Below are 11,653 nucleotides of genomic sequence, written 5' to 3' on the forward strand. Positions count from 1 at the left end.
TCATTTCAATTCAGCATTTGATTTCATCATTTCATGCATTCTGCTCGATGCCCCCCAGTTGTAGAGAGAGCACGTCTGGAGTATCTTGGTCATTAATCACATCACATCACATCATTCACCAGGCTCGACGAACGGTCGTTGATCTCCTCAGCTTCCGAAAAGAACGCCTGTTCATCTGTTGATAGCGATAGCAAGACTCCAGTGCTCATGGTGATTCATGCCTTGCGTTTCCGCACTAAACAGACAACCCATGCCTTTGCGCCGATGCCTTTCCCAATAAACACTAACGCCTTTGCTTTTGCGCCGATGCCATTCCCAATAAACGCTCAATTCCTTTGCGCCGATGCCTTGGAAAATCACGATCCTGTGTCACCAGTCTCCAATTTTCTTAACTCCGACTTCGACGTCGACTCCCGCCTTTCAGCCCATTCCCGTCTGTGTCTGTGTCTGTCCCAGAAGGGCCCACCCACGGCTTGGAAAAGGTCAAAGTCAACAAGGTCAAGGTCAACCAGTGATGAATTTCCTGCTGCCAGTCCAGAATGTCAAAGTCAACCGGTGGTGGATTTCTCCCAATGCTTGCCTTGACAACACTTCAACACCACCTGAGACTGACCCTTCCGATCGTCGCGGTCATGAGGCTTGGCCACGCACCAGACGCGCAAATCCTGTTGCACCTGCCCATCCGGTCGATACGGCACAGGCACGACTTTTCTCTCCCACTCGCCAAACTTGAGATCGAGCTGCCGGGCGCCCGTCGTACGCTCGCCAAACATATGCTTCCAAACCTCGTGTGTGAAGCGTTGGATGTTCTTTGTCGACGACGGTGGGTGTAGAGCTAACGTTAGGGTCCGGCCCTCTTGCGTCCCGAAACAGGTGTCGATAGATTCCATGCTGCTCGAGTCCAGACCACCGCCACAACAATTCGGCACGGAATCTTCGTTGTCCGAGGCGTCGTCGTCGTCGTCCTCCTCCTCTTCACGATCAAGATGGTCCGAATGTCTGCTCATCATATATGACAGGCCACTGTCGAAATAGATTTGCAAGGATTCCAGATTGAATCGCTTGATCTCGTCGAGGATCTCACTGTAGTCTTCAACCTTGAGATCCTTGGACTGCCGCTCCAAGTCGAAGGTGAACCGCCTCAACTTCGGGCAAGAGGTCCGGACGAGCATGATTTCATTGAGTGTCAGTGTCCGGAAATCCGTCTGCACTTCTTCCTCGCGCATGTGCAGCTGTAGATCTTCGAGAGTGGGTCCGTGCTGCCGTAGGATGGTCGACAGTGATACCTTCTCCATCCAGGACCATAGGCTCAGTGTGGACAGAGAAGGACATGTGGCGATATATTGCTCGGCTGCTTTCGCTGTATCCTTGGTGCATGTGAAGGGACTCAGGTTCAGACTGACGTGCTTCAGGTTTCTCAGGACATCCGCTGCCATGACGAAGTAGGAAGCAGATAGCGGACCTCTGGTACATGCGAAGGTCTCTAGACCGGCCAGATCGACATATCTTGCCCAGTAATCGAGAGTCTGAGCCGATACCGGCCAACCATCCAGAGAGAACTGGCGCAATGAAGTGCTGGGTTTTCCGTGAAATGGGACAGCTGTCCAGTTCCAGATGCGATTCGTCTGGATCCCAAAAGACGTCAATGAGGCGGACTTCAGCTTCGTAGCATTCGAGACGATGTGCTCGAAGTCTCGATGGTCACCGTCGATGTAGTCGTGGCGATAGGGCACTTCCATGGCAAACGCGCTCACACAGGAGTGTGCTAGATACTTCGCCTCTGGACTTGGAAGTTGATTGTAATGAGCTTGGGGCTTGTCCACGTCATAGACTCTGAGATCGGCCCGTGGATGTTTCTCTTGCAGAACGCTGATGATGGCTGGTTGAGGATATCGTCCGGTCTTGTAGGTCAAAGACTTGAGGTTGGTGACGGCGGACAGCAGCTCCTTCAAACCGGCGGTTGCAGCGGACGAAGCGAGCCCTTCAAAGGATCCTCCCTTGGCGATGGTGAGATGGCGGAGACCGCGTAGACGATCTGGCGAGAACAAATCCTTTGGAGCTTGATCGAACTGGTTAACGAACCGTCCAAGAGTTGCGCTCCATTTCAGTGTCTCGCGGCGGTATCGAACAAGCCGGACTGCCGAGTTGAAATATCTGTTGACTTGAGCGACAGATGGTGTAGTCCGCGGTGATTCGTCGTTCACTATTTCGAAGATGTCGGCAAGGATTTCTACCTCGAGGTCGGTTATGCAGATGGAGGATGCCATTGCCATTGAAGAGACAGGCGTTGGTGGATGGAGAGGGAGATCTAGAAAGGTATCATGGTAAGGTCAAAGACGTAGAGGAGGAGAAAACAAATAAAAGGTAAGGCGCAGTGAGGCAGAATCAAGGCTGAACTGAGAGAAAGTGAAAGTCAGGCAGCAAGGTGAAGCAGTCAATCAATAGGCAAGTAGTGCGTGGCAGTGTTGAGGTCAAGGGAAGGTATCAGGTACCTTGGGTATCAGGTACCTTTGGGGCCCTGGTACGTGACTCAGTGAATGAGGTACAGGTACTCAGCGACTCAGGCAGACACCGAACCGAGATGCGACACGTGACGTGAGATTCCATGAGGATGGATGATCGTGATGAAGGTGATGATTGTGATGATGGCGATGATTCTACCATCAAAGGTACTTGTTACTCAAGATTCAAGCATACCCTATAGGTACGTACTGTTCATGTTCATGCCGTTCTAATAACCCTCTGAAGCATGTCCATATTCTCTATGCCTCGCGATCGCGGTTCGACAAATGCTCATCTGATATGCAAACTCTCCTAAATCCCGACGCCTCGCTCTAATGGTACCAGACAAGCCCCTATCGTTTGCCGCTGGATGAGCTGCTGTATGCCGACCTTTCTATCATACCCTCGCTGCCACAACCTCTAAACCCCATCGTCAATGATCGCCTCATCCAACTCCGAGAGCATGGACTCTTCTAGCAGACTGTGACTCGCAACATAACTGAACCCGCCAAAGGGATCAGATTTACTCAATGTCCTGCTGTGTCGCCGAGGTGCTGCATCAACTGCGCGCTCCGTGAATTCCTTGGAAAAGTTCTCGGCCAATTCTGGATTCGTGACCAAGGGTCTGATGGGCGGCTCAAGCTCTCGTGCTTCCAGCTTCTTCCAGTCAATCTTTTTGAAGAATCGATGCCTCTTGATCGTGTTGATATCGTTAGGACCGACACCAAGTCGCTTCTTAGGCTCCTTGCGCAGTAGCCTGGTGAGAAGATCTTTCGCGTCCGGAGACAGGAAATAAGGCAGACTCAATTTCTGGTGCATGATGTTCTGCTGGATCTTGGTCCAGTTCCCTCCCCCAAATGGTGGCTTCCCCGTCATAAGATCACACGCCATAGCTCCCAGTGACCACCAGTCGCAGGATTTGCCGTATCCCGGCCCCCAATCGGACTCATCCCAGCCCCTGATAATCTCTGGCGCCATGTATTCGATGGTCCCCACGCCGAGACTGTTGCAACGACTGCCTCCCGGAGTGCTGGGATCAGGAACGGCCACTTTGCTGAGACCAAAGTCTGTCAGCAGAAGATGGCCTTCGGCGTTGAGCAGGCAATTTTCAGGTTTGAGATCGCGGTAGATAACACCGACAGTATTGTGAAGGTAGTCCAACGCCAGAACAATCTCGGCAACGTAGAAAGCCGCGACCTCTTCGGAGAAGAATTTCTCCAGCTCCAAATGCCGAAAGAGCTCTCCACCGGAAGCATACTCGAGAATCAAGTACAGCTTCTCATGGTCCTGAAAAGCGTAGTAGAGGTTGACAATGAACGGATGACGATTGACCAATTCCAAAATGGTCCGCTCCGACTTGGTCGACTCGATGCGCCTCTTGTGGACCTTGACGAATGCCTTGGTAAGCTGTTTCTGCGCGAACAAACGACCCGTTGCATTCTGACGCACGAGATGTACCGTGCCAAATGCTCCATCCCCAAGGCAGCGGATGGGAGTGAAATCTGCAGCCGTCATCTTGCGCGCAATTATGGATGTGGCCCGCTGATCGGCATCCAGTGCATCCAGCGTGGAGACAGAAGTCGAGCTGGCGTCTGTGTCAACCAACGAGTGGCTGACGAAGTCCTGGTCAATCTGCACATGGTAGCTGACCATTTCTTCGGGAGTCTCGTCGCCTTGGGTATCCGAGGCTGCACTGGCTGCACTGCTATTTGCCTCTGCCTCTGAGTCCCGGTTGGTTCGGACACGCGATCTAGAGCGACTCTGGCTGCGTGAGTTCAGAGCGTCAAGCTGTGCTTTCAAGCTGCTGATTCCCGGTGACTGTGGTCTCAGCCCCGGACTGGCACCGGCTAAAGCAGGCAGCCGTGGAATGGGCGACAGAACCCGTGGGCTGCTGATGGAAGCATCCGAGTCTTCGGCGCCTGAATCGACCGGGATAAAGCCTTTGACGGTGTTCAGCGCGTGAGCAGCTTCTGCGGTTCTTGCCTTGTTCTTCTTTTTCTTCCTCTTCGCTGCGGTTGTAGACAGGATGACGCTGCCTTTGGCCTCTTGTCTTCCTCTTTCACCTTCGGTTCCAGCTAGGGGACTTTCTTGCCGCCCGTGCAGCGGTATGGCCTTGCGAGGGGTGGCTGGCGGGCTCTTTGAGCGCATCGGCGTGATTTCTGGCTCGGTCGACTCAGAAGCGTTGTTTCCAAGCGCGATTGAGTTGAGAGCATCCTCCAATTTGGTAGACACGTCGTTGAGCGGACGAACGCCTCCCTCCGCGTCTTGGATCTTATCCATGACGGTCTGTGTGTGTCCAAGGCTCATATTTTCTGAACTTGTTTCTGCTGTTTCGCAATTCTGTCACTTGTAGTATAGATGTGCCCTAATATGTTCGACCCGAGTGGAGTGATTACCGTCCGCCCTTCTTCAAGGCGGACTTTGCGCCAGTAGCCAAAGCAGGCGATATGTTTCGAAGGACAATGCAAAGGGCGTCTCAGTCACATGAGAAGGCGCGACGACGCCATCGACAGCAGGAAGTCGTGGAATAATGTATGCGGTAGTGGCTGCAGTTCGACCCATTGAAGGTGATATAGTGCGACAGGGAATATTCGATACCAAGTGAATCTGACACAGTGATGGAAGGAAAAGGAGAGGTCGTCGTTGACGTGAATTGCAAACGTTGGTCAGCACCCTGAAATCCGGGAAAATTAAATTCAATTGGGAACGAAAGAGCGCAGCCACAAAGCCGCAACCAGAGAATTGCCCCGGATTCATCACGTGGGTTCATCACGTGCGTCTGGGGAATCGCTTTCAATTTGGGCCGGTTGCGGAAGAACGATTTTCCACATAGTGCACAACGAGTTACGCTCGACTTAAGAGGTACTCTGTACCATCAAGGTCATTGAACTCGCATACGGAGTGACAATTTGGCTCCCTGAAAATGTTTACTGATGGAAGAAGTGTCAAGATTGCTGCCCAGTTTGAAATTTCAACCTTTTGCTCGTACCTTTGCGCCTGAATTGGTTGTCCATGTCTCAAAGTTGCCTACTTTCTCTTCCCTTACAAATTCTCGCACCTTTCCCAGCCTTCAAATCTCTAGTTAGATATATTCACAGTCCTACCGTCTCTCAGCTTGACTCAGTATGTATTTGAAACACTATAGACTCCAGATATTTATATGTATGTCTTTCTTGGCCATACAAACAACGCAGGCAACTCGAACTGCGTCCGGGTGTTATGGTCACGTGCATGGTCACGTGCATAGCTGTCCGTCAAGGTCTTCGCCGTTCCTAGACATTCGAGCATCAGACCATCTTATTTGTCCCTCTAGTTCAGCAACTCTTGGGCACTCGGCTTGCTCTCCCTCTCGACTCACAAATTCACCACTAGAAATGGACAAGGTCATACTCAAGAATCTCAAGTTCGACCTCGCCGTCGGTTTTGACGCCTGGCGACGGTACGGCAAACCACAACCCGTCTCCATCACAGTCGAAATTCATCCAAGATCCAATCTCGAGGCTGCCGCCGCTCAAGACGATGTCAATCTTTCTCTAGACTACGGCAAATTGTACAAGAGCATCTCTGGCAGTCTAACGAACTCTGGAGCATATCCTACGATCCACGTCCTGATCTCTCAGCTTGCTCAATTTGTGCCAGAATATGCCTTTCTTGACATGGACATTCTCTTCCCCAAAGCACTTCTGCAGGTCAACGGAGGTGTCTTGTATCGTCTGCAAGTCGACAACTCGACTCCAGGACTCATCACGCCCAATTTGACTCTTGATATCAAGGGAATCGCTTGCAGTTGCATTATTGGCGTCAACCCACATGAGCGGCTCTACAAACAATCATTATCCATTGATATCAGCATCCCGGTCATAACCACCGCCCTTGGTCCTGAGCCTACGGAGGAGCATTATACTGCTGAGCTACATGATATGGTCGAAGAAGTTATCGACGTAAGTCCAATGTTCCAATTCCCTCCGGTTCCAGTCACTGACGCCTTTGATACACATAGAGAGTAAAAGGCTCGTCATATCATACAATCGAGGCACTCGCATCTGCAGTAGCACAGATTGTCACCATGAACTACAGCCATACTGTCGCCAAAGTCCGCATCGAGAAGCCGAGCGCCATTGCCACCATCGAGGCTGCGGCCATCGAGATCACTCGCAGCAAAACTTTCTTCGAAAACAAAGACTTCTGGAAAGTCAAGAGGCCTTAACAGGTCCCGACGTCTTTCAGTCACCAGTCAAATCGACTATGCTGACTCGTGGACGTGACATCCTCGAAGGGTCCGCTGCTGCTTTCGGGGTCGCTCCGCTGCCAACTTCTTTCCACGACCCTGGCAGGCTGTCGCGAGGCATAGCACGGACATGTCTCGAAGAAAAGCTCGTCTTCAGGCCCGTGGTCAGTTCCGGAGGTATGACAATCAAATCGGTCGGCTTTTCTTCTGACGAGTCTTCTGCTAACTTGTGCTCTTGCTGAGTTGCAGAAATATATGGGGCAAAGAAACTTTTGATCGACTGCTTGGGTCTGGTTGGACTGTTGTTGACTGATTCACGCAAACTATTTGCTGAATCAGGCTGTACCAAAGTGCGCGATATCTTCGCCGGCTTCCTAGTCCGGCGTTGCGTCACCGTGTCTGGGACCTCTGCAGTCTGGGAAATTGCCTCAAGAGCGGCGGGCACTTCTCGTGTAAGCTCGAGTGTCGGATGCACTGGGGATGAATCGATGACTATGGGTTCCTCCATGGAATTTTTCTGTACCACTGGCACCAAAGGCCCAAGAAAAGGGTCATCTGCAATCTTCGTTGGATCGCGACTTTTGCTGACTTGGAGAAAGGCGCGCATAGTAGGTGAGCTTGTAATTCCCGACCTACTTGAACTCGGCTTTGTGGGAGTTCTGGGCACTTCTCTCGAAGCAGCGGCATCATTGACGCAGGAAGGCGATCGATCACCCCTGATCTTCCGTGCCGGAGCTGCATGGCTAGATGGTTTCGACGTCACCACGTAATTCAACAGTGCACCTTTTGTCATGCCACCTGTTGTATCTTTGCCCTTTCGTGTCTCATTTTGCTTCCGACATTTCCGAGTTGCGAACTTTTTCGGATCGTTTGCAGTCTCTTCTTGTATCCGCCGCCACTTGTCAAGGTGATATCGAGCGCCGATCTCTACTATCGTCTCAGCGATCCATACCTTCTCTGGGGCATCCGGTAGCCATGGAGCAGTCTTCCGCTTCTTCGAAGGACTGGCAGGCGCATTCTCGACGCTTTCTTCGTCGCCGTCCTCGGCGACATCCTGAGCCTCTTCCTCTGCAGCAAGCCTCTCCAGATATTCTGGGCTGTCTTCCTCTGCGTCCAAGTCCAAACCGACGATCTCTGCTGGGATCATAGTAATCCTAAGCTCAGGAATCCCATCGCTAACGAAGTGTTTCCTTCGCTCAGTGATCTGATCCGCCGAGCCCACAGGAGACTGCCTTTTCCGGAGTAATCGGTTGGCTAGCAATGCTGGTGCCATGACCCGGACAAACTTCCAAGCTCCAGGCTTGTAGTCCCATTCGAATGTCTCGCGGACATATGCTCGCATGTCTGCAATACATATTTCAGACTCCCATGCCTCTGTCCACGTCTTTTCCAGCTTCGGCAGTTCGTCGTCAGGTGTGACTGCAGGGTTCAAGTAGTATCCCAGGATCTTGCGATCAGGGAAGGTATCTGGTACTTGGATTGATTTCCGCTTTACCTTGAAATAGCCGCTTTCATTCGTCTCAAGCTCGAATTGAAGCCTTTCTCTCCACTCTCGTATGCCATCTTCATCGCTCTTTCGTACCAGTTCCAGCAGGTCACTTCCAAAGCCGGCTCGTGCGATTTCGCATGCAAGCGTCGACCCAATCCCAGCAACACCAGCCTCATCATAGTCGCCACCACTCAACAAAGCCACCAGGATCATTCCCTCCGGATCCAGCCCAGACAGGGACTTTATCCTAGGCAGATCAAGCACATTGACATGAGTAGGCGACTTGTTGTGCTTGGAGGCTTCTTTGGACCAGTCCCTTAACGTGAGAGTCGAGCCAAACATAATAGCGTCAACATCCTGGCTCATGACGGCGTCAACCAGCCCCTTGCTCTGTAACCTAGCACACTCGGCCTCGGCTTCACCAGGGGCTGTGTGGTAGGGGAAACGGAAGGCCTGGATGAGTTTCTTGGACATCTCATTTGAGATACAGGAGCCATACCGCGAGACAGTCCGGCCTCGCTTGGTGAGAGGTTTATTCTTGCCATCGTACACGAAGACCGGATCGATAGGTAGAGCAAGTAGTTTAACAAGGCGATAGAACAACGTCCTTAGTGCAGGGTTCTTGCCACCTTGACCGGCTTGAGTCTGAAAATTCCAAATTGCTGCATCGATGGCAATTCTGAGTGGTCGCTTAGATCGCTCGAGATGTTCGACGGCAAGCCGTGCCAGGGCTACTCGCTCGCCTTTGCCGATTTCTTTGAGTATGCTTCACCGGGGATTCATTAGTTGCCAGGGTGCGGTGATGTCGGAAGTAAATGGGCACCACCTACCCAGGTATACCCATCGCTATCGCTCCTTTGAATATTCTTTCGACCTTATTTGCGGTCGGGATTCCATCGTCGATGATGGTTCGCCACCGACTATTGAAACAACAATGAAAATTACGGAGTAGAGCGTCCACGAGTGTCACGATTATTGTTTGTTGACGCGAGGAAGTTCGCCGGCGGCACTTCGGTCATTCACGAAGTCACGTGTCGGATTTCGAACAGCAAGACTCTCTTTGACTCCTCGTTCTCGATCTTTAGGGAGGAAGCATCAAGTAGACACTGAGCTGAGTCTTCTGCATCGCCTTTGCTCTATTGAATAAAGAAATTCGTTCACTGCTGGGTCAATTCTACCCGTTCCCACCAGAAACGACACTGTTCCAACGCCCAATCATCAAAGACACACTCGGCCGAATCGCCACGATTCTCACCGCCAATGAGCTCGTGAATCCCCTTCCCAAAGACCATGGTTTTGGGCCTCTCTTCTCCAGCTGCATAAGGCTGCCAATTCGGCCTCTTCGCCCACTTCCCAGCCACGGCGTTCGGGTCGCCCTTGTTGCAGATGAAGCTGGTCACGTATGCGTGCAACATGCCCGAAATCTCCCTCTGGGTCTCAGACAGAGACCGAACTGTAGAGCTGTACGTCTCATAACGCATGTTGTCACCATGACTAGCGCCGCCGATCACGGTCGTAGGCAGGGCCCAGTGATAAAGAAACACTGGTGCAGCTTGCGTTTGTGAGGCTAGATTCGCAGTTTGACGAACCGGAGCGACGTAGGCGTATTGTCCGTAAGAGGCCTCGATGCGTTTGTACTGCGGTCCAATCTCCGGGCACATTCGCGTTTCCCGGTAGGATAGGTCTGTGGACTGAGTCGGGTTGGGGTAGAGTTTGTCGGCGATCGTCTCGATGTCTGAGGCGGGCAAGTGCGGCAGGAGCGTCCTGAAGAACTGCTCGAATTGCTCACCTGTCGCCATTTGTTTGTCGACGTATAGCGACCCTTCGTTGCCGTTGAAACCGGTCATGATGGGCACTTGGTAATAGTTTCCTGACCGCCAGCTGTCGATCGGCCGACGTAGAATGATATCGCCGTCAATGACGGGCTGGAAAGCCCAGCATAGCGACGGGTTGTATTTGCCAAAGACAGAATTCTGGGCATCGGTGATGACAGATAGCGGCAATGAGCGCAGAAAAGGAAACACTTTCTCTTGTGCCAAGTCACTCGGACAGCCGACCTCGTTCAGCAAATCGCGGAATTGTTGCTCGTGGATCTCTGCGTCGAAAACACGCACCGCGCGGGAGGTGGGCGCACCAGATTCCATAACCACTCGGTGGAATGGACCGGGATTGTCAGTGCTGTGCCTCATGAGATGATGGCCTATCTATTCCCGAGTTCAGCATAGGTGGTCGACAAACTCACTGGATCTGGTCTTCGAGCACTTACTGAATGAGCTCCAGCAGAGAGGCCGATGAGAGTGACATCGTTCTTGTCTCCTCCGAAGGATGAAATATTTTCCTGAACCCATTCGAACAGTAAGATTTGATCCCTAAGGCCCAGATTGAGAACCCCTTCTCTTGCAGTCAGGCTCGATGGTAGAAACCCAAGAGCACCAATTCGGTAGTTGAACGAGACGGCAACAAAAGGTTGCTCCGACCATGCCACCATCGACGCCGTGTCGTGCATGGAAGCGCTTCCTCTGTTGAAGGCTCCGCCATGAACGTAGATTGCCACGGGTAGAAGGCGGTCATTGGCCGTCCCTGGTGTCTGACGGAACACATTCACAGTGAGGCAATCTTCACTGTACTCCAGCTTCGGTCCAGCAATCAAGAGAGGCCTCCCCGGGGCCGCAGGTCCGTAATGAGACGCGTCAATGTCCTCCGATGAATCCTTCACCTTCACAGGCGGACGAAATCGCAGGTCACCTGTTGGCGGGAAGGCATATGGGATGCCTAGAAATGCCTGAACAGATTCTGCGCCCGGATCACATTGCGTGATACCGATCACATTTCCTTGTCGGAGTCTCGCTGACGGCCGTTGCGTATTTGTTGACTCTGACCCCATTGGAATGGATCTTGGTCTTGGAGAGGTGTTGCGGACAAATTCGCAATGTGCTTTGATGGCAAAGCCCACATCAAGCTACAACCTATCAACAGATATAGGTTGGCGACGGACCAGCGTCACCCGTCCGCAGCCCTTCTTGAGCAGGCAGGCTGTTGAGAAGACAGAGCTGGCTTACAGCAACGTTGCATGGGCATACCTTCATCGTGGAAAGTATGTGTAATATCGAAAGTCTGATACCATCTCGGGCACCAATGGTGTTCCCACACAACGGGGCTTGGACGTCGATCTCGGAAAACTGTAGATTACTGTAACAAAGATATGTTTTCCCGAAGATTGTGGCGGAACAACAATCGGTCAGCGAGTTTCTGTCATAACCAATCAGATCTAGCCGACGGTCAGGGGCATACAGGAATAAAATATTGCCTAAAATGGTAGCTAATACTTCTTGATTAAGCAATAATCCAAGGTTCCCATCAACCAACAGCGAGAAAGAGAGCTCAAAACCGTCGGGGAGATCTGATTGGTTGTGGGCGCGAGCGCAGGCATTCTG

The 11,653-nt window shown here is 52.0% G+C and overlaps 5 protein-coding genes across 6 annotated transcripts; 1 reads left to right on the top strand and 4 right to left on the bottom strand.

Moving 5' to 3' along the window:
* Window positions 1-5: 5 nt before the first annotated feature.
* PV05_08810 (uncharacterized protein) lies at window positions 6-2,504 on the bottom strand. Its single transcript, XM_013458350.1, has one exon. The coding sequence runs from the start codon at window positions 2,271-2,273 to the stop codon at window positions 549-551; it is 1,725 nt and encodes a 574-aa protein (XP_013313804.1). The 5' UTR covers window positions 2,274-2,504; the 3' UTR covers window positions 6-548.
* A 170-nt stretch (window positions 2,505-2,674) lies between these two features.
* On the bottom strand, window positions 2,675-5,193 carry PV05_08811 (uncharacterized protein). The gene has a single exon (XM_013458351.1). The coding sequence runs from the start codon at window positions 4,807-4,809 to the stop codon at window positions 2,923-2,925; it is 1,887 nt and encodes a 628-aa protein (XP_013313805.1). The 5' UTR covers window positions 4,810-5,193; the 3' UTR covers window positions 2,675-2,922.
* A 616-nt stretch (window positions 5,194-5,809) lies between these two features.
* Window positions 5,810-7,575, top strand: PV05_08812. Of its 2 annotated transcripts, XM_013458352.1 has the most exons (3): window positions 5,810-6,443; window positions 6,503-6,907; window positions 6,980-7,575. In XM_013458352.1, the coding sequence occupies exons 1-2, from the start codon at window positions 5,877-5,879 to the stop codon at window positions 6,707-6,709; spliced, it is 774 nt and encodes a 257-aa protein (XP_013313806.1). In that variant the 5' UTR covers window positions 5,810-5,876; the 3' UTR covers window positions 6,710-6,907; window positions 6,980-7,575. The 2 variants fall into 2 exon arrangements, with proteins under 2 accessions (XP_013313806.1, XP_013313807.1); XM_013458353.1 differs by having other exon boundaries at window positions 6,503-7,575.
* Window positions 6,252-9,134, bottom strand: PV05_08813 (uncharacterized protein). Its single transcript, XM_013458354.1, has 2 exons — window positions 9,050-9,134; window positions 6,252-8,985 (listed from the first exon to the last, which is right to left on the bottom strand). Exons 1-2 carry the CDS (start codon window positions 9,061-9,063, stop codon window positions 6,726-6,728), a joined length of 2,274 nt encoding a protein of 757 aa, XP_013313808.1. The 5' UTR covers window positions 9,064-9,134; the 3' UTR covers window positions 6,252-6,725.
* A 240-nt stretch (window positions 9,135-9,374) lies between these two features.
* PV05_08814 (uncharacterized protein) lies at window positions 9,375-11,103 on the bottom strand (the record flags this gene model as incomplete). The annotated part of the gene is made up of 2 exons (XM_013458355.1): window positions 9,375-10,423; window positions 10,486-11,103. The coding sequence occupies 2 exons, from the start codon at window positions 11,101-11,103 to the stop codon at window positions 9,377-9,379; spliced, it is 1,665 nt and encodes a 554-aa protein (XP_013313809.1). The 3' UTR covers window positions 9,375-9,376.
* Window positions 11,104-11,653: the final 550 nt, after the last annotated feature.

Source organism: Exophiala xenobiotica (assembly GCF_000835505.1).
Source record: "Exophiala xenobiotica strain CBS 118157 unplaced genomic scaffold supercont1.5, whole genome shotgun sequence".
NCBI classification, from domain to species: domain Eukaryota; kingdom Fungi; phylum Ascomycota; class Eurotiomycetes; order Chaetothyriales; family Herpotrichiellaceae; genus Exophiala; species Exophiala xenobiotica.